The following is a 22,772-nucleotide window of genomic DNA, read 5'->3' on the forward strand; positions in this document are numbered from 1 at the left end:
CCACAGCTTCCATCTAAGCATGTAGGGCTTTATTAACTATCCTTCCCATTTGGCACATGGTTAAAAAAGGTCATAATCCCACATAAGATTATTCCATTCCTACAGAAAACAATGTATAACAAAGCTTGAAACAACTGAGTATATTCTGAGACTTAACACAAATGCCATTGCAAACTGAAAAAAAACTAGAAAAGACTTTCTCGTGTAAAATTAGTCTTAGTAACTTAACCTCTGGAAAATGTGTAAATATGACTATGGAAAATATTTTAACATGTTAAACTTGTAGAAGTTAAATGAGACATACGAGCATAATTTCTATCAGCAACAATAAAAATCAGACTAAAGAAATCAAGTTTTGACCAAAGACCGGCAATACAGAAATGGCACTTTAACCTTGGCACCAGGCTAAAATTCTTCCTTGGTCTACATTTCCTATATTATACCAAACATTCATTTTCTTTTCAATCCTTTCATGAAATTAAGACCTTTTACTCATTTGCAGAGCAGAGGTATTTACCATAATTAGTGCAATTTGTTCTACTCTCAAACATGGCTTTGTGGCTATAACATGATTTAATTTAGTACTTTATCTAAATATAGGGTTATGAAAATATGGAGAATATCAGCCTGAAATTATGAAAGATTTTCTAAACTAAACTCTGGAAATTTTTCCTTTACACAGTAAACATAACTGTTAAAGAATTTTTTTGAAATGACATTTATCAATAAAAATTATTCCTACAATGCAAAAAATTACAATGTATTACCCTATAAAAGTGTCAGTCCTACTCTAAAATGTATTTTAACAGAAAAAAAAATTTTTTAATAGACTCAAATCTTATCTTAACCATTACCGCTCTGCAGCAATAGTTGAAGTCCCAACCTGAGAACTAAGAAGTGATAATACAGCGCCACTGTCTGTCCAACTTCTTTCCCACTGGCATCAGGCGTAGAACCTAAGAGAAACATGAGCAACCCAGAACAGTGCCCCCAGATCAACACTGCCACCAGCTGCAATCTGAAACCTTCAGTCTAAAATCTTTATTTCTAAAAAGTTCTATTGCACATTTAATATTGTAAAATATTTGCAAATTCACTGACTTCTCTGTATAAAGGGTTTTCAACTGAATGCTTCCTTACTGCCAGCAAAATACTCCCAATGAAAAGAGGGAGCACACCCATGAATATCTGAACCTGAAGAATAAATTATTCCTATGTTCATATTCAATTACAGTGCAAGATAAGTTCAAAACTTGAAGGAAAAAACACTTAAGTTTAATTCCCCAACAATCTATTTATGGAGATAAGTGAGTTTCTTTTTAACATGTAGAATTTTTCATGTTAATGCATAGTATGTTATTTTTAGGGGGAAAAAATCACACCTAAGTTATCAAGTTCAAGCTTATTTTAAAAATGAGGTTAAAACGAAGAAATATAAACCTTAGTCTCCTTCTTGATACTTCAACATGGTTGTTACCTTGTGCCATTTCACCACAGAAATCGACCAACTCCAAGGGAGGAAATACCAATCAAAAATCCAGAGAAAGGCTATGCTTCTGATTCTTTCTTCCTTCCTTCTTCTCCCAAGTCGCTCTCTTCTGACTGGCTGCTGCTCAGGACAACAAACTGCCCCTCACTACTGGCTTGGTTTGGTCTATTGGAAGCAGCTATTAAACGACTCTGTTCTTCCAAGTCCTGGTCGAAAAGATAGAAAAGAAATGAAGTTAACTGTCTGCAGTCCAGTGGAAAAGTATGCAACTAAAATACAAACTCCAGAGCTACTTCAGTCCTTTGTTGCCACATGATTTAGGCACTTTGAGGAAGAGAGAGGCTGTACCAAATAATGCAACAACAAAGTGAGTATTCTGGAAATCCTGTAAAAGCAAATATTCAACTTTATGTTTGAATCTTTTTTTTTTACAGCCAACACCCAATTCCAACTTTTATGACAGTAAAATCCTATCATAATGGCTCATGCCACTCCCCCCGCCTTCTTCCTCTCCAGGTATCTCAGTGTCACCTTGGCCACTCTGTCCATATATGCAGTCAATTCCCAACTCTTACTCCTCTGTTCTCATTAAGTACTCCACAGCTGACTCCTTTTTTTCTATTCTTACTGTCCTCTTTCCTTGTCATCAATACCATTTTCCTCAGGTTTTGTTGTGAAAGTCATCTAGCTTAGAACTATCCTGTTGCATTGGCACTCCTAGCAACATTTTCACTAAGAAAAAAAGAAATTCCTCTCCCCACCCCAAAAGCAATATAGCATTCAGCAAAAGAAACTCCTCACTGAAATATGCCAAGTTCCACTATTTGCTGAATAGCAACTTATACTACATGTCAGTATAACAAATATATCACAAGACAAATATGCTTTTCTACTATGCTAGGAACCATCTGCTTATGAAGTATCTGAGCAAGAAGAAACAGAGGTGCACTTGGAAATCAAATCTGCAAGTCAGAATGCTGAATTAGTCTTTGCAGGGGAGGGTATGTGACTTGGCGATGAAGACGCCACTGGGGATGTTCCACATTACTCATGGGAGGGTCATATTGGTTATATCCCAGTTTCACCTTTTTGCTGGTGCAGACCCAAGGGAGATACCAGATGATGACTCAAGCATTTGGGTCCCTGTCACCCACTTGAGAAAACCAAATTAAGTTCCTGCCTCAGCTGTTACAGGCACTTGAGGCGTGAACGAGCAAATGGGAGATCAGTTTGAGTCTTTCAAACAAAACAAAACAAATATGAAGTCTTCACAAACACCACAAGTAAAGATTCAGAGGCTGCTTGGTATATGCTTGCAATGAAAGAATCTCAACTGAACTTGAACTGTGGCAATGCAGCAAGGTGGAAGAATCCACCATGGGGGGAGGGTTTAGGGAGGGGTGGGGGGAATCCCAGAGCCTATGAAACTGTGTCACATAATGCAGTGTAATAAAAAAAAAAAAAAAAAAGATCCAGAGGCCAGCCCTGTGGTACACCTGGGTAGGCCACTGCTTGAAACTGGTACCTCACATCAGAGTATTTGTTTGAGGCCTGTCTATTCCACCTCCAGTTCAGCTCCCTGTTTGAATACCTGGCCAATGGTCCAAGCTTCTGTACCCGGGCCATCCGTGGCGGAGACCCAAATGAAGTTCCAGGCTGCTGGCTTCAGTTTTGGCTGCCATGTGGCTGGGGGTAAACCAGTCAGTAGAAATTCTCCCTCTACCCCTTGCCCATTCTCTCTACCTTTCAAGTAAATAAATACATTTTTAAAAAGAAAACACATCAAAACTCCATACCTTTTCAATCTGCTTTTGTTTACTAAGTTCTTTCTGTTGCTTCTCTTTTACTCTCTCCATTTCTTTTTGCTTTTCTGATGCCCTACGATCCTGAAGAACAGATAAGTAAAATTAATGAGTAAGAAGTAACTTTGTATTTTATACATTGCAATTAATATCACCTTTGTAACTTTCATTTTGTTTTCTGCATTTATATATAAGAAAGCACATCAATCGTTTATACTAAATGGTACAAATTTATCCATATTCTAAATTCTCTATTAGTAACAGCATTCATCATTGCCTAATAAAATCATCTTTATTTACTCAGTAACAAGAAACAGTTTGTATTACACCATTTTATTAAAAGATTCTTGGAAAAATAGGTATCTCAATTTCTTACCAGTTCAGCGTGCAAAGCTATTTGTTTTGCCAATCCAACAGAATCACAAATCTAAAAAGGGAAATGATATGGAAACCTGAGGCCACTGTCATTACAGCAAAAATTTCAAGTATCCAATTAGCTTGATATCTAGTTTTACAGCTCAACATAAAATATTACTTGAAACAAAAGTGAACTTAAAAATTGTTCTGTCTCACAATTAAACTTTCTGTATACCCTGTTTCTTTATCTCAAATTTATTAGAGACAATAAGACCTGCCAAGAGGAAAGCAAACATATGTGATGCTGCTATGAGCTAGATACTAGAAAATGACTGAGGAAATGTAAGTCCATTCTCAGGAGTTAATGAGGCTAGAAGGCTGAACCAGGAAGAGATGGCTCCATTGGTCAGAAGGCTCAATCTGTATCAGTGCACTCTTTCACCAAGTAACCGAGGCAGGTTACGCATCATCTGGCATAGTTTTTCCTACCCCTACCCAGCAATCTAAGGGCAACATACCTTTTCTCCTTCATTGTTTGATTCAAAAATATAGCAAACTGATGACAGATTACTTTCACTTCTCCCTCCTGATGTCCGAAGAACAAATCCAAACAGTCTCTTGTTCTCCTGGTGTGTAGCATACAGAACTACACAGGGTAATGGAAACTGCGACAGAGAACACAAATAAATAGGAGTTCTTTCCAATCATATGAGGGTACTTATGAGGCTGCTTCAAAAAGTTCACTGAAAATGAAATTTACTTTTTTGGGGTTTTGTTTCTAATTTGCTTGTCTTTACCTGGAAAGCAGAGTAAAAGAAACCATCTGCCCACTGGCCCTCCCTGCAAATGCCCAAAAAACTGGGACAGGGCCAGGTCACAGCTAGGAGCCATGAACTCCCTGCAGGTCTCCCACCTGGGCAGAAGAGACCCCAACCTCTCAGCCATCCCTTGCTGCCTCTAGGATGCACCTTAGCAGGATGCTGGGCTGGAGGCAGAACTTGATCTCAGCACTTTGATATGGGATGCAGGTGTCTCAGGCAGAAGCGTTACCCATTGTACCATGATACACACCCAGTAAGCTCAAAGTTGCAAAATAATTTTTCATTTAATGCATATTTTTTCAGATTTTCACAAATTTTTTGAAGTGTCCTCATACATAACTACTTTGGTCAACAGATTTTAACAGAACAAGAGGTTGCTGAATACTCAGTTTCGTTAGACACTAACTGAATTTGACTTTGTAAAATGTATAACAAAAAATAGCCTATCTCATATCACTAAGGAGAAACAAACTCTTGTAATTACTTCAAAACAGAAAACTAGAAAATAAATTCAATAATATTCATCTTTTAATTTCCAGCATTAATTTCCCTGGTGTATGAAATACATTAAATTAGGGAGACGTAAGTATCATACCAGATTGTACTGATTCTTTTTTAACTTACAAGGAATTTTCAATTCTAACTTTTTGGAAATGCCATAAACTTAACTGATATGTTTGATATGTTTGATCTTTGTATCGCCCAAAGATCAAACATAATTAAAACTATCATATCTGAGTCCATGGAATCAGGGTTAATATCAAGTTATAAGATGTATATATGTATAAAGGAACTAAAGAGTTGGCAATGCAGAACTCACCGTGAGCCTTGTAACTTGTGTCTGTGGATCAATTAACCTATAACAATTAAAAATTTGGAAAACACATTTTAATCAGGTCAAAATTAAGAAAGCCTTTTTTCCTATAGAATTTTTTAGAGGCCATTACTACTTACTTTAAACAGTCACAAGTGACTAATAAATGGGATTCTGTCATACGAAAGATGTTATGGATGGCCCGGGCAGCTAAGATCTGGCGCATAGTTTCATAAACAACATCTGGATGGTCATCAGATTTCACTTCCATAGAACCAAGGAATCGAACAATAAATAACTGATGAAGAATAGAATCTATAACAGAACAAGATACAGTATGTTTTCAAGTTTTACATTTCTTCTCAAAAGAATAAAATATATTACCTCCCTTTAGATTTCCAATGAAAAACTCAAACTAAAGCAGGTATTTAAAAGTAACTCCTAACTACAATGTTTTAAGTTATAAGAAAATGAGGAAGGGGCTGGCATTCTGGCATATGTGGTTAAACCACTGAGAGTGATGCCAGATTCTCACATGGATACCAGTTCATGTCCCAGATGTTCCAATTCTGAGCCAGCTCCCTACTCATGTGCCTGGGAAAGCAGCAGCAAACAGCTCAAGTGCTTGGACCCCTGCACTCACAAGGGGAAACCTCAGAGAAGTAACTAGCTCCCGGCTTTTGCTTGACCTAACCCTGGCCATGACAGCCATTTGGAGAGTGAACCAGTGGATAAAGATTGCCTTCCTCCCTTCTTCCCTTTATAACTTTGTCTTTCAAATAAATAACTACAATCATTAAAAGAAAAAAGTTGAATCTCAAATTCAAACAGCATACTCATTGAATAACATACCTCTGAGGAAAAAGAACTCCTCATACTATTCCAATAGCTTTGTTGTGAGTTTGAAAATACACAGAAAATCCCTGGTGCGGTGGCCCAGAGACGAAAGTCCTTGCCTTGAATGCAACAGGATCCCATAGCGGTGCCGGTTCTAATCCCAGCAGCCCCATTTCCCATCCAGCTCCCTGCTTGTGGCCTGGAAAAGCAGTCAAGGACGGCCCAAAGCCTTGGTACCCTGCATCCATATGGGAGACCTGGAGGAGGTTCCAGGCTCCTGGCTTTGGATCACTGCAGCTCTGACCGTTGAGGTCACTTGGAGAACGAATCATCAACAGAAGATCTTCCTGTCTCTCCTCCTCTGACTTTGCAATAAAAATAAATGTCTTTAATATATATGTGTGTGTGTACACATATATATAAAACCTCCAGTAAATATATATATAACTGGAGGCAGCCAGCAATGAGTTAAGCAACCTGTGACATTGGCATCCTATGTCAGAGTGCTACTTCAAGTTCCAGCTTCTCTATTTCTGATCCAACTTCTTGCTAATGCTCCTGGAAAGGCAGCAGAAAATGATCCAAGTATTTGGACCACTAGCACCCACATGAAAGACCCAGATGTTATTTCAGACTCCTGGCTTGGGCCTGGCCCAGTCCTAACCATCACAGCCATCTGGGGAGTAAACCAGCAGATGGAAAATCTTTTCATGTCTGTCTTTCCCTCTGTTTCAATAAACAGAAATCTTAAAAAAAAAAAAAAAAGAAAAAAAAAAGAAGGAAATTACTAGAAAAAGAAAAAATAAGTTATGCTCCCTCCAGTAACTAGTAGCAGTAAGGAAACATCAGTTGCTAGGAGGTCAAAGCATATTCTATAATTCTGTATAACAGTATCTCAAGTCTAATTAAGTTATGTTATTCTAAGTGTGCTAAGAGTACATACAGAAAACTCTGAAGATGTAAGACTGAGCATAGTGGGCCCGGCGCCGTGGCCTAGCGGCTAAAATCCTCACCTTGAGCACCCCAGGATCCCATGTGGGTGCCAGTTCTGATCCTGGCAGCTCCACTTCCCATCCAGCTCCCTGCTTGTGGCCTGGGAAAGCAGTCGAGGACGGCCCAAAGCATTGGGACCCTGCACCCAGGTGGGAGACCCGGAGGAGGTTCCTGGTTCCCAGCTTCGGATTGGCGCGCATCAGCCCGTTGCGGCTCACTTGGGGAGTGGATCATCGGATGGAGGATCTTCCTCTCTGTCTCTCCTCCTCTCTGTATATCTGACTTTGTAATGAAAATAAATAAATCTTTAAAAAAAAAAAGAAAAAAGGGCCTGGCGGCGTGGCCTAGCGGCTAAAGTCCTCGCCTTGAAAGCCCCGGGATCCCATATGGGTCCCGGTTCTAATCCCGGCAGGCCACTTCCCATCCAGCTCCCTGCTTGTGGCCTGGGAAAGCAGTCGAGGACGGCCCAAAGCTTTGGGACCCTGCACCCGCGTGGGAGACCCGGAAGAGGTTCCTGGTTCGCGGCTTCGGATCGGCACACACCGGCCATTGCGGCTCACTTGGGGAGTGAAACATTGGATGGAAGATCTTCCTCTCTGTCTCTCCTCCTCTCTGTATATCCGGCTTTCCAATAATAATAAAATCTTAAAAAAAAAAAAAGACTGAGCATAGTAATAGAACAAATGCAAATAACATTCTTTGATTTACACTGAGGTGCAATTCTACAATACTGAGACAGTGAACATTTGTTCTACCTTCACTTTCAGACTTTGTACCTCCTCCAGATTCTCCAAATGGATTTGTACGCCTGCAAGGTTCAGAAAAAAATATGATCAAAATGGTTAGTTACTATGAGCCACATGGGAGAAATTCCATTATTTAAACCAGAGATAACCAATAGCCACAAAACTGTCCACACAGTTAAAACTGAAAACTCATTACTGTTAAGGAACTACTGAATAGCAAACTATTAACTACTAAATAAGAAACTAATATTAACTACTAAATAGCTAACTCATATTAATTATTCAATATGCTGAACCCTGTTGCTACACTTAAAACATTAACTGATTGAGAACTCAGCCACATACAATAGATCAACATCAAAGAAACTTCCATAAAGTTCTTGAATTTAAGTAAGCTAGCCCAGAGGAGAAAGCATTTAGCTCCAATATTAACTGTTCACGGCAAAGCATAATAAGCCTCTTTCTGTGGCACCGGCATCCCATGTGGGCATTGGCTGGAGTCCTGACTGCTCCACTTCCCATCCAGTTTCCTGCCGATGGCCTGGGAAAGCAGTTTAAGACAGCCCAAGTGCTTGTAGATATGTAAGAAACCTGGGAGATGTTCTGAACCCTGACTTCAGACCAGCCCAACTCTGGCTACTGCAGCCATTTGGGGAGTGAACCAGTGGATGAAAGATCTGTCTTCCCTCTCTATAACTATGCCTTTCAAATAAATAAATATTTTTTTTAAGATGTGTTTATTTTTATTACAAAGATATACAGAGAGGAGGAGAGACAGAGAGGAAGATCTTCTGTCCAATGATTCACTACCCAAGTGAGCGCAATGGCCAGTGCTGTGCTGATCCAAAGCCGGGAACCAGGAACTCTTCCAGGTCTCCCACACAGGTGCAGAATCCCAAGGCTTTGGGCTGTCCTCGACTGCTTTCCCAGGCCACAAGCAGGGAGCTGAAGGGGAAGTAGAGCTGCCGGGATTAGAACCGGGACCCATATGGGATCCCAGCGCGTTCAAGGTGAGGACTTTAGCCGCTAGGCCACGCCGCCAGGCCCTCAAATAAATAAATCTAAAAAAAAAAAAAAAAGTCAGGGATTTCCTGGGGATGTAAAAACCTCTTTTTGGATTCTAAGTGTGTGTCACAAGTTACTTCAACAATTAGAGCTAACTAGTTTATTTTTTTAAGATTTATTTATTTTTATTGGAAAGTCAGATACACAGAGAACAGTAGAGACAAACATGAAAATCTTCCATCTGCTAATTCACTCCCCAAGTGGCTGCAATGGCTGGAGTTCAGCCAATCTGAAGCCAGGAGCTTCTTCCAGGTCTCCCATGTGGGTGTAGGGACGCAAGGCTTTGAGCCATCCTTGACTGTTTTCCCAGGCCACAAGCAGGCCACTGGGATACAAACCAGCACCCATACTGGATCCCCAGAATGCAAGGCAAGGACTTTAGCCACTATGCCACTATGCTGGACCCGTTTTCTACTTATAAACCTGGATTTATCATGATAAAATTAAGTACAGGAAGAAAATTGAGCTGGGGAATGGACGTTACCTTCATCTTACTGTATTCAAGTACAATACAGTTTAAAGTAGGCTTTGAGGAGCTATGTTTTTTTATTTTGTTAGGTAAAGCCCACAAAGCAAGGGCTGGGCCAGTATTACAGCCAAGTTAGGAACAAGAATCCAATTCAGTTCTCCTACAAGATGATAGTGGCCCAACTAAATGAGCCACCAACAGTGCCTCTCAGGACCCACACTTGCAGGAGGTGCAGAGACAGGAGACACAGGGATCTTCTGTCCTGTTTCTCTTCAAGTTGCCCAACAGTAAGGGCATCTGGATCTCCCATGTGGGTGTAAGGGGGCCAATTACTCGGGCCGTATTCCACTGCTTTCCAAGATACATTAGCAGGAAGCTAGATTGGAAATGGAGTAGCCAGGACTCAAGCCGGCACCCGTATGTGATGCCAACATCACAAGCACTAGCTGCACCATTTGCACCACAACTCTGGCCAATTTTCTTCTGTTATTTCATGAGAAAATATCTAACTAGACAGGCTGTGCAATTTAGAATTACTATTTTTTAAACTGTCTTAACTCTGTACATTGAGGCAGAAGACCAAAAAAAAGCTTATACGACTCTTCCCTACCAAAATCATGTTAAATAATTATACAGAGAAACTCCGTGGCTGATTCACATGAGATTTAAGAGCTGCATTTCAATGCAGAAATGGAATCATAAACCTTACAAAATCCAGCACAGTGTTCCTGTGATGCCATCACCTACCTGCCTCCCTGGCCAGAGTTTTTTGCCAGGCCAGGCTGATCTTCACACACAGGAGAAATTATGTCAAACTGAATTGGGGTGTCCGGGGCAACAAGAGAATCCAGAGACAGGGCAGCCAAATTTGATGACTCAGACCCTAAGGATCCTGAACTGCTGGTCCGAGCCGTTGGTGGTCGAGATTGTCTGAGCACAAAGGGAAACAAGAAGGCATTGCATTTAATTTTCTCTTTCAGAAACTAAACACTTACATTATAAAAGATTTTTGGTAGTTTCATTTCTTCAAATTACTTCCTTCTGGTTAAATTCTTCAATGACTCAGATCATACAGTAACATCATCTTCAAGAAGGTTCTTGATTTTCTTTTTCGTTTCTTCAGAGACACATCAGTCATTCAGTAGCTTTTTAATTGATTTATTAATTACACTGTATTATGTGACACAGTTTTATAGGTACTGGGATTCCCCCCACCCCTCCCCAAACCCTCCCCAGTAGCATGTTATTTAACTTCATGGTGGTGGTAATTTTTTTTTCTTCCTGTTGATGTTTTGTGGCTTTTCATTTAAGCAGATGTATAGTAACTGTGTAATGGACAATATCATATCTAGCAGCATGCTATTTAACTTCATGGCATTGTAAATTTCTATTTTTCTTCCTGTTGTTGATTTTGTATTGTGGCTTTTCATTTAGAAGGATGTATAGTAACTGTAATGGAGGCCATCATATCCAGATGTGAGGCTAAAGTGTAGTATGCATCTCTACTTCCAGACAAAGATGGACTCCCAATGAAATTGTTTACTATACCTTGACAATAGGATGCTAGACTCTCTGCCATTGTCCATGCCCACAATGATGGACATATGACTGTGTATGAAGAACTATACTACAGTAATGATATAGGGGAACTCAGTGAAGGTGGAGGGAATTGGGGAGGGGATAAGGTAAATCCCAGGGCCTGTGGAACTGTATCATTAACGATAATAATAAAATGAAGTACAATTATTTAAAAAAACTCTCCATTTTAAGTTGAGATTAGTAAAACTTCAACATAAACATAACCCCAAATCAGCTAATTATTTAACAGTAGACTTTCCAATTACTGAACTCAAAAGCATAATATTACCTCTACCTAGAGATTTAGTTGGAAATAGGGGAACAGGAAATCATTTATTTAAAATCCTTATTGGTAAATCTGCCACTCTGAAATCCATGTTCTCTGTTGTTCAGTGAACTAATTAATGCCAATGTCAATAGTACTACTAACAGTGTTTCCCAACACTCTTAACTAACTCATGAAATTCTTTCTATAAGCAGTATGGTAACTTGCTGGGGTCCTTGTGGTGGTTGTGGAAGATGTGAAGATGTGGAGAGTATTGTTCCATAGCAGGCAGGGCCGCAAAGAATTTCCAGCCCAGCGGATGTCTCTACAACCACCTGAATACAGCTCCACCTCCCTTTGCATGGACACTGGACAACCCCGCTGAGATTTCTGTCATCTATTGAGCCATTGTCTGCCTCTGCGGAGTTGGTCTTTACTATCAATGTGAGACTGGAAGTTGATGTTGTTGCAAAAACGTCTTTTACTATTCAGGCTGCTCTCATTGACCATATGCTAACCAAGGGTATTAAGTCCCCAAGTGTAGTGGGAATCTATTCTTTCCCTCTTTCCTTGATCTTTAGGTCCCTCCTTCTGTGATGCACTTCCTCCCTTAACTGATTCAACACTAAGCTGTAGAATGAGGATTGTAGTAGGAATGTGTCGCTGATTAATATGTGCCGTCTACTAAGAACTTCCTGACCTCAACACTAAGCTGTAGAATGAGGATTGTAGTAGGAATGTGTCGCTGATTAATATGTGCCGTCTACTAAGAACTTCCTGACCTCAGGATTAGGATAGCTGATATTCTGCCTCAGGGTGAAACAATTGGTAGAACTATCCTTAGGAACGTCCGCTTGACCAGATGTGAAGTCTGTGCCTGCCTTTGTGAAGGCTTCTGTATAAATAAAGTGGACAGCTTTCTCACATTGTCCATTATGATCCTGAAATTGTAGTGGTCCGTCTCTTTCCTACACCTAATCCACACACCCTTCATGAACTCAGCTAGAGCTGGACTCCGGCAGTGACTCACCCTGCTGGCCGCAGGCTCTCATGCCTCTGCTGGAAAGATGGGGAAGGAGTGACAGCTTCCAGAGCAGACTGATTTACTCGGGCAGCAATTTCCTATTTAGATTTATTTCAAAAAAAAGGGCTATTATTAGCAAAGAATGAAAACCAAAAGTTGAAACAGAACTCTGAATTGTCAGAATATGCTCTAAGTTATACTTAACATATAAATCACACATATTAAAGTACTTTGATGTTTTTGTTTTAATGTATTTTCACATTATAAATCACCTACTAGAAGAAAATCTATTTTCTAGTAACATACACAATGAGTACTGCCTTCTCTATAAACTTTTAACTACAAATGTTTGGATTAATGTTTACATTGTAAGTGCGCAGCATAATGCCTGGAAAAGCAGACACAAAAGCGATTTGTTGAATGAAGAAATGCAGGAGTAGGAAATATTCATGAAAATATAAACACTAGGGCCCAGTGCAGTGGCCTAGCGGCTAAAGTTCTCGCCATGAACACTCCGGGATCCCATATGGGCCCTGGTTCTAATCCCGGCAGCTCCACTTCCCATCCAGCTCCCTGCTTGTGGCCTGGGAAAGCCGTCGAGGACGGCCCAAAGCTTTGGGACCCTGCACCCGTGTGGGAGACCTGGAGGAGACTCCAGGCTCCTGGCTTCGGATCGACACAGTTTCAGCCATTGAGGTCACTTGGGGAATGAATCATCGGACGGAAGATCTTCCTCTCTGTCTCTCCTCCTCTGTATACCTGACTTTGTAATAAAAATAAATCTTTAAAAATATACAGACAGGGGGCTCGGCAGCGTGGCCTAGTGGCCTAGTGGCTAAGGTCCTCGCCGCTGGTTCTAATCCCAGCAGCTCCACTTCCTCTCTCTCCTCCTCTCAGTATATCTGACTTTGTAATAAAAATAAAATAAATCTTTAAATATATATATATATATATATATATATATATATATATATACACACACACACACACACACACACAGACAGGGCCCGGCGGCGTGGCCTAGCAGCTAAAGTCCTCGCCTTGAAAGCCCTGGGATCCCATATGGGTCCCGGTTCTAGTCCCGGTAGCTCCACTTCCCATCCAGCTCCCTGCTTGTGGCCTGGGAAAGCAGTCGAGGACGTCTCAAAGCCTTGGGACTCTGCATCCATGCGGGAGACCCAGAGGAAGAAGTTCCTGGCTCCTGGCTTCGGATCGGCATAGTATCGGCCATTGTGCTCACTTAGGGAGTGAACCATTGGATGGAAGATCTTCCTCTCTCTCTCTCCTCCTCTGTATATCTGACTTTCCAATAAAAATAAATAAATCTGATATATATATATATATATATACACATACATAAAGGCTAGCATTTTTGTTGTTAATTTTAACCTACTTATTTGAAAGGCAGAAAGACAGAGAAAGACATGTTTCACTCCCAGATGCCCGCGATAGCTAGGCTTGACCACAACAAAAGCAGGACTCTAGAACTCAATCCAGGCTCACACTGGTGGCAGGGACACCTGCTGCATTTTTGAGTACATATTAGCAGGAAGCCGAAATCCAAAGCAGAGGCAAGACTTGAACTCAAGGACTCTGACATGGGATGTGGTGCGTTGTACAGTGGTAATTTAACTACTGCAGCTAATGTGCACCCCTGAATGTTAGTGCTCTAGCTATGCTAGCAAAATATTAATGATTTTCTGCAATATATTTACACTAGAAATATCCACATACTCAGTAATTTATGAAGTATATCTATTTTCAGTCCTTGATTTGAAGATAGGAAAGATTTCTGTAAGAAGTGCTTTCAAGAAGCCAGCACTGTGGTGTCAATGGGTAAAGCTGCTATTGCAATGTTACCATCCCATATAGACACTGCTTTAAGTCCCAGCTGCTTCACTTTCAGTCCAGCTCACTGCTAACACTCTAGGAAAAACAACAGAAGATGGCCCAAGTCCTTAGGTTCCTGGGGACCTGTAAAGCTCCCAGGACCTAGCTTTGGCCAAGCCTCACCCTGACCATCATGGCCATTTGCTCAGTGAATCAGTGGATGATAATGGTAGATGAATCTCTCTTCTCTCCAGAATTACTTTCAAATTAATCTTTAAATATTTTTACTTGTTTTATTTAAAATTCTGACTAGGAACAGGCAGTGCAGAGTATATTGCATAATGGAATGCCTGGAATTGAGTCCCACCACTGCTTCTGATGTATCACCACACTAATGTGCCTGGGAAAGCAGACGATGGCCCAAGGGCTTGGGTGGCTGTCCTCTACGTGCTGGCTTCAGCCAGGCCCAACCCTGCCTGTTGTGGAGTGAACCAGTAGGTGGACAGCTCTATCACTATGTGTGATTCTTTCAAACAAAAATCTGAGGGAAAAAATGGTGAAATCTAAATAAGACAATTTAAGGAACTGGAAGCTAAATTAATCAATTGGGTCTTGTCATTCAGTATTTACTTTCAATATTTGGAATATTCTCTTACTCAGAGAGTTTGATTTATATAGTAAATATGCAACAGTAATAAACTATTTTTCTTAAGTCTGGCATGAAATTTTTCCTGATTAACTTTTAAAGTAAAAAATAGAGATCTATTAGCCTAATAGCTAAAGTCCCCGCCTTGCAAGCACCGGGATCCCATATGGGCACTAGCTCTAATCCTGGCAGCCCTGCTTCCCATCCAGCTCCCTGCTTGTGGCCTGGGAAAGCAGTCAAGGACAGCCCAAAACCTTGGAACCCTGAACGCCCATGGGAGACCCGGAAGCCTCCTGGCTTCGGATCAGCACAGCTCCGGCTATTGTGGCCACTTGCAGAGTGAATCATCAGATGGAAGATCTACCTCTCTGTCTCTCCTCCTCTCTGTATATCTAACCTTCCAATAAAAATAAATCTTTAAAAAAATAGCTATCCAACAATGTAAATATAATTACTCTTCTGTACTCTTCACAATACAAGGTAAATATTTTTTCTAGATTTATTTATTTGAAAGGCAGAGTGGCAGAAAGGGAACAAGAGACAGAGATCTTCCATTTTCTGGTTCACTCCCTAAATGGGTACAAGAGCTGGACTAGGACAAGCTAGAATTTCAGCCCCTGCACCCACATGGGAGACCCAAAAGAGGCTCCTGGTTTTGTATTGGCTCAGCTCCAAATGCTGTGGCCATTTGGGGAGTGAACCAGCAGAAGAAAGACCTCTCTCTGTAAATCTGCCTTCCAAATAAAAATAAATCTTTCAAGATTAAAAAAATGTCTGAATTATTCAAATCCAAACAGTGTATTCCCCAAGCAATAAAACAAGTCATTTATTTTGCATATTAAATTGTTTTGTTGCGGTGTGACCTAGCAGCTAAAGTCCTCGCCTTGAACGCCCCGGGATCCCATATGGGCGCTGGTTCTAATCCCAGCAGCCCTGCTTCCCATCCAGCTCCCTGCTTGTGGCCTGGGAAAGCAGTCCAGGATAGCCCAAAGCTTTGGGACCCTGCACCCACGTGGGAGACCCGGAAGAGGTTCCTGGCTTCAGATCGGCGCAACACCAGCCATTGTGGTTACTTGGGGAGTGAATTATCGGACGGAAGATCTTCCTTCTTCCCTATATATCTGACTTTGTAATAAAAATAAATAAATCTTAAAAAAAAAAAGTTTTGTTGCTCCCAAGTATTCTTATAGAAAAGAAAAGCCAGATTGGCAGGAAATTAGGTCACTAAAAGCAAGGCTTCTAAACAGTTAGAATTTTCTAAAATTAAACTTATAAATGTACTATAAAACTAACAAATTACTGATATTCTGGAGATCACCAAGTTCTGTTTTGCTGATACATATTTCTTCTTGGCTATCTTTATCATGTCTTGTCTGGCACCCAAAAGCTATTATACTGTTGCCTAAAATAATAATTAAAATTAATTAATTTAAAAGCTATTATGATGGAAATAACACTCTTCTTTTTCCCAGTTCTCTTCATTTGTGTTTAAGACTTGATGGTTGGGCTCGGCAGCGTGGCCTAGTGGCTAAGGTCCTCGCCTTGATCCCATATGGCCGCTGGTTCTAATCCCGGCAGCTCCACTTCCTCTCTATCTCTCCTCCTCTCAGTATATCTGACTTTGTAATAAAAATAAAATAAATCTTTAAAAAAAAAAAAAAGACTTGATGGTCACCTTTACTTATTCATCTTTTCTTCATCCTTTATATCAATCAGTTACTAATTTGTCTGGACCACATACTCCCATCTAATCTACCATTACATCCACAGCAATCGAAGGCTTCGAAGAATGAGGTCTTCGTAGTCTTACCAACACCTCTGCCCAGCTGGACAGGGGCAGATGGGTTCACAGCACAGTGAGGCTAGCTAAAGTCACATCAAGTTGAACAGGTCCCATCTTAGGATCACGTCTTTTCCCACTACACTCCTTGTGTACCCACTTACTTCCAGAGTTCTCTGGACCTCTGGTTTTACCTGTGTGTTTGGACTGCACTGTACCTAAAACTGTTTCTATTTCAGAGTTCAATTGGTTTAACATCCTTGCTCCTTAAAGGACAATTTGGGAAACAACCTGCATTACCAGAAATACTGAATTATAACATGCATTTTAACAAGATTCCCCACGTGACTTCTAGGTGAACTGTGAACTGAAGTTTTACATTATTCTTCATTAAAAACTTAATTTCCAAAAATAGACATACTATTTCTGTATTAATAAGTTCTTTATCTGCCTTTTCCTCACCATAAATTCCTACCTAGCTTCTACCTTCTCCAGTTTTCTCAAGCTTAAGTCCAACAGTGATATTAAACATTTCAATAATTAAGTTTCCATCATCACGATATACTTTCAATGATACCATGATTTATATGAAATGTTAACAATCTAGTTTTATCTCCCCATAAAGATATATTCCTGGAAGTTAGAGACCATAGCTTATTTTTCTTTGTTTTCCTTCTCCAAAGTGTTCAATCCAAGGCAAAATAGTCAATACCAAGTAAGTATTTGCTGACTGACTCATTTCAGTACTTCCAAATTAACTTATTTTTCTAGTAAGAACAGATATTCATTACATACATAATACATTATATACATAACATCCATACAGTCAAAAGAAAACATGAGAAATTATGACTAAACATAAGTCATGTAAATATACAATTATTTTGCTGGATCTGGTAAATAAAAACATTACCTCTGGATTTTCAGTTAAGTATATTTGTTTAGATATGTTATTTATTGTGCAGATCCACTGCAAAAGGAAAACATAAAAATGATTAATATTTTTTACACAGAGCTTCTCTTCTTGAATGTTCAATATTCAACTGAAACAGAATTTCCATGAGAAATTTCACTTAAGCTTCCTTTTTAGAAGGAAGCACTCACAAATAATTTTCAAAAAGCTCATGGAAAATGTGTATTATGAAAAAACTATGGATGGATTTAAAAATTATTTTAAAATTATTTTTAATTCCATTTTCCATAAACTTCTTTAAATACCTTTATATTAGAACATTCAGATTAATAATTTTAAAACCTCATATTCCACAAAAACTGAAGTATAATAATCACGTTATAAATATTTCTTGTTTTCACTTCCCCCTTTAATCCTAACTAAACAAGACAGTCTGAATTATTATATATTACCAAAAGAAAATATTCCTGGTAAATAAATTTTGCATACCCCGCTTCATGCAGTTCCTAAATAACACATCAAACACTGCTCCCCATCTTCTGCTTCACTCTCAAGACTCAAGGATTCCATTTCTGATGAGCCTTACTAAACTGCTATTTTGTCTGATAAATCATGCACACAGTAGACCCATCTGTTTCTCAGAGATTGAAGCGAATTTCAGTAGCAACATTTACATGAAAAGCAAATAAAGGTAGATCTTTACATAATTTCTAACTCTGCCTTTTATCAACATAATAATACCAAATTAAAACGCTGAAATTCCAGTTGTGGTATATAATCTCATGCAAGGATACAACTCCAGACAAAGGCTGTGAAGCAACAGTTCTTGGCAGTACCTTACCTTCCAAATATGGTATAGTAAGAGTAGACACGGAGCCAAAACAAAAAGGCTCAAGAGGAAGAACAGACACTCCCAAATTTTTGTTTTTCTGGTTTTCATTTCTACACGGTTTGGAGCTTTAGGTGCTTCCTGCCGTGACTATGTTCTTACAGCAGCAACTATCAAAGGTTGGTGAGGGAAGGGAAGATTCTACACGTGTGCCAGAAGGCAGCAGTCACAAGGTCACTGCTGAATCTGAGCCTTGAACACAGCAGAGACACTCTATCTAAGGTCCTTTCAGACACAAAATCTGAGACTGAGAGACTTAAAATGCTGCTTGTAAGGAAAAGACTCATCAGGAAAACATCTTTATTTTGCGAGAATGCTCCAAAATTTTTACAAAGAACGTATTAAGACTGTCATCAGAAAAATATTAGATGCTGCTAAAGAAATTCAATAGATAAAAATCTACCTCTTCGTGGTCTTTTTTACTCTCTGCTTGCAAAATTGAAGATCTAGGAAAAAAAGAAAATAGCTTCAACCTCAGTATTTTCAAAAATTAAACACAAGCAACAATATTGTAGGAAAAGGAGACTACCACTTAAAAACTCTGCATCTGGCCATCTACGTTAAAATGGGAATAGATATTGCTCCTCAGCAACCACCTAAGGAAGATTCACTTCAATTAATACAAAGGATTTCAACTGACTATGCTAACATATAAATCAATGATCCTTTATTATTCATCATTTCTCCTTTAAAAAGAAATACATGAAAAAATCAATACATGAATCACTAATAGCAATATTTGGGATTTTCTGTGGTGGTAATATTTTAGAAGTGAGAGGAAAATCAACTTTCACTAATTCTGTATCATATCAGGAATATTACATAAGAAATCATCTTAAGTTCTAGCAAAAATTAAAAATACTATTAAGTATTAATATTAACTTTTAAGTAAGTCTGACAAATAAACATAGGCCCCCAACATCCAATCTGATAACTGACATACAGAATTAACATTCTGAAATTAAACAGCCTCTATCACAAAATGTAGTGGACAGTATTTTTCTTTAAGAAGAAAGAATTGGGTTTATATGGGGGATGTGGAATGGAATGACCTTTAGAAAACCTTGAAATTGCTCCTGCATGTTAAAGTTTAAAGGTAAAAATAGTAGTAGTAATAATAATAATAATAAAATCAGAAAAAGATAGCAGCCAATTCAGGATGTGTAGTGATAGGAAAATATTTAAATTACAATACATGTCCTTAGATTATAATGCAGCGATAAAACATAGTGAATATGAACCTAAATTAGATAAACTATTTTTTCAACCATTTAAAAAAACATACCTAGCGGCTGGCACTATAGCATAGCACATTTTAAGCCACAACTTCCAGTGCCAGTATGCTACAGGAGTATAGGTTTGCGTCCCAGCTGCTCCACTTCCAATCCAGTTCCCTACTAACGTGCCTAGGAAAGCAGCGGAAGATGGCCCAAGTGCTTAAACCTCTGCACCCACATGGAGACCCCAAAGAAGTGCCAGACTCCTAGTCTGGGCCTTGCACAACCCTGGCCACAACAACCATCTGAGGGGTAGAAGAACAGATGCAAGATCTCTCCTCTAACCCTACCTTTCAAATAAATAAATGACCCTTTACAAAAAAAAAAAAAAAAAAAAAAGAGTACCTAGGATACAAACTGGGAGACAACAGAATAAGGAATTAATTGCTACTTTTGGTGATTTTGTTTGTTTGTTTTAAATGGCTAATGCTGGGTAAGTATCCTAACATTTCATATTTACTTATAAATGTTCTCATTGAATCTACATTATGATCATTGTCATGAATCCCTCACTCTGTCTTCAAGAAAAAAGTATAGGGCCCGGCGGCGTGGCCTAGTGGCTAAAGTCCTCGCCCTGAACACACCAGGAACCCATATGGGCACCGGTTCTAATCCCGGCTGCTCCACTTCCCATCCAGCTCCCTGCTTGTGGCCTGGGAAAGCAGTCGAGGACGGCCCAAAGCCTTGGGTTCCTGCACCCATGTGGGAGACCTGGAGGAGGTTCCAGGTTCCTGGCTTTGGATCGGCGTAGCACTGGCCCGTTGCGGCTCACTTAGGGAGTGAATCATCAGACAGAAGATCTTCCTCTCTGTCTCTCCTCCTCTATGTATATCCACCTTACCAATAAAAATAAATAAATCTTAAAAAAAAAAAAGTGTAATGTCTGCATCTGAAATCAGTTTGACAAAATGTAAAATAATCTTTAAATACAAAAGAAATTAAAACATACCCAAATTTTTAAAACATTACTCTCATGCACAGCAATTATCGGCAGTGCCAGCATTCCATATGGGTACTGGTTTGATTCATCCTGCTCTACTTCCCATCCAGCTCCCTGGGCAAACAGTGGAAGATGGCCCAAATGCTTGGGCTCCTTCACCCACATAACAGCCGTAAAAGAAACCCCTGGCTTTAGCCTAGCCCAGCTCTGGCCACTGCAGCAATATTGGGAGTGAATTAGCCAAAGGAAGATCTCTTTGTCTCTCCTTTTCTCTATAACCTACCTTTCAGGTAAATAATCTTAAAAACATAAATAAATTGTTTTACGATTTTTTTTTTATTTTCTTTTATTGGAAAGTGATATAGAGAAAAGGAGATACAGAAAGATCTTCCCTCTACTGGTTCACTCCCCTGTAGCCACAATGGCCAGAGCTGAGCCGATCTGAAGCTAGGAGCCAGGAGCTTTTTCTGGGTCTCCCACACAGGTACAGGGTCCCAAGGCTTTGGGTCATCCTCAACTGCTTTCCCAGGCCACAAGCAGGAAGCTAGAAGGAAAGTAGAGCAGCTGGGATAAAAATCTGTGCCCATATGAGATTCCAGCAGATGCAAGGCGAGAATTCAGACAGGCCCAAAAATATAAATCATTTAAAACAAACAAACAAAAAATAACGGTATTCCAGATTCTCACATAAGGAAGTGTAACAAAAACACAACAGCATTATAAGCAAATGAACAAAATAACTGATAAGCATTTAACACATAATGCTATTGTTAGCACCTACTACATGCTGGGCCTCGGTTATCTTTTTTTCCCCAAATATTTATTTATTTTTATTGGAAAGTCAAATATACAGAGAGAAGCAAAGACAGACAGAAAAGATCTTCTGTCTGCTGATTCACTCCCAAAGTGGCTGCAACGGCTAGAGCTGAAACGATCCAAAGCCAGGAACCTCTTTCAAGTTTCTCACATGGATGTGGGGTCCCAAGGCTTTGAACCATTTTTCCAGGCCACAAGCAAGGAGGTGGATGGGAAGTGGAGCACCTGGGACATGAACTGGCACCCATATGGCTTCCCAGAACATGCAAGGCAAGGATTTTAGCCATTAGACCATTGCACCAGGTCCCAGAAGCTGCATTTCTGATCAGGCTCCCAGCTAATGGTCCTGAGAAGAGCAGTGCCAAGTTGCTTCAAGTGCGTAGGTCCATGCCACACTCTGAGGAAACTCAGAAAAAACTAGGGGCTCATAGCTTCAGCCTGGCACAGGCCCAGCCACTGCTGCCACCTAGGAAGTGAACCAGCAGATAGAAGCTCTCTATATACAAAACTTTTATGGGGACTCTCCATCAACATGGGTTGCATTCCTATACCTATTGCATTCCTATTCCTGTACCTTGCAGAATTATTTTAGGAACCAGTTTCTTGACACTTTGACTACCTCAACTGTCAGTAAATCATTTCTTCAAGTCAGAAGAGAAAATGTAACTTATTTTTACAAGATAAATAAAATTACCTTAATACAGTATAAATTAAACACTATACAATTTTTTGAACAAGGAATTCTGTATTTCAGTTGTTTAAAATACTTCAGATTTTAGTAGTAGAAAAAATTACTAACTTTTTCCCATCAAAAGAGGTGATCTGAAAACAGTATCGCCTGTCTTCACAGTCCACAGCCATCACTGAACAGTTGTCTATGTCCATGGCCAGGCCACCTGCAACATCCCCACGCGCTTGACTCATTAAGTTTCCACCCTGCGTGAAGTAAAACTGTCTGTCCCAGGTAGATGACACCAAGCCTGTTTTACTAAATGAAGAAAGTACATTCATGCTGTAATAATACAACATCCCAAGTCACCTTATAATCAGCCAAACACAAGACAAAGCATATTACAAAGAACCAGTTTTTGAATAGGCTCTAAAGTGCCTAGAAAATTTAAATACCAGTTTTTCAGTTTCTAAAATGAATTCAATAAGTTGACTCACTTTGTGTGAAAGTATATCTAAGACAAGGTTGAAAATTATTACACAGCAGTTTAATGATGCCCCACAAAATGTGTTATATTTCAATGAAAAAAACTCAAAATAATTTTATTCCTAGGACTAATGACTTCATCCTATCTTCAGGTGATAACTGAAACTTCACTTCATGCAATAATTACACACAGTTTAAAATATGATAAATTAAAGCTAGTACTGTGGCATTAAGCTACTATCTGCATACATACACCAAATCATTC

At 39.6% G+C, this 22,772-nt stretch overlaps 1 protein-coding gene across 3 annotated transcripts in view; it reads right to left on the reverse strand.

Annotated features, from left to right (window-relative positions):
• Nucleotides 1-22,772, reverse strand: part of APPL1 (adaptor protein, phosphotyrosine interacting with PH domain and leucine zipper 1) — a 43,407-nt gene continuing 20,635 nt past the window's right edge. The window contains exons 11-23 of one of the 3 annotated variants that reach the window (XR_009247329.1): nt 22,151-22,339; nt 18,722-18,764; nt 17,430-17,486; nt 12,267-12,358; nt 10,141-10,323; nt 7,869-7,921; nt 5,424-5,598; nt 5,290-5,326; nt 4,167-4,313; nt 3,668-3,718; nt 3,286-3,375; nt 1,478-1,695; nt 1-956 (exon numbers count right to left, since the gene is read on the reverse strand). Coding sequence is in view for 2 of the 3 variants with exons in the window: in XM_058678516.1 (XP_058534499.1) it covers nt 1,549-1,695; nt 3,286-3,375; nt 3,668-3,718; nt 4,167-4,313; nt 5,290-5,326; nt 5,424-5,598; nt 7,869-7,921; nt 10,141-10,323; nt 12,267-12,358; nt 17,430-17,486; nt 18,722-18,764; nt 22,151-22,339 (1,264 nt within the window). In the remaining variant the exon portion in view is untranslated. Of the gene's footprint in view, nt 957-1,390; nt 1,696-3,285; nt 3,376-3,667; nt 3,719-4,166; nt 4,314-5,289; nt 5,327-5,423; nt 5,599-7,868; nt 7,922-10,140; nt 10,324-12,266; nt 12,359-17,429; nt 17,487-18,721; nt 18,765-22,150; nt 22,340-22,772 lie in introns of those variants that run through there. The other 2 variants (XM_058678516.1, XM_058678517.1) reach the window with 2 other exon arrangements.

The sequence above is a fragment of the Ochotona princeps genome, chromosome 21 (assembly GCF_030435755.1).
Source record: "Ochotona princeps isolate mOchPri1 chromosome 21, mOchPri1.hap1, whole genome shotgun sequence".
Lineage (NCBI taxonomy): Eukaryota > Metazoa > Chordata > Mammalia > Lagomorpha > Ochotonidae > Ochotona > Ochotona princeps.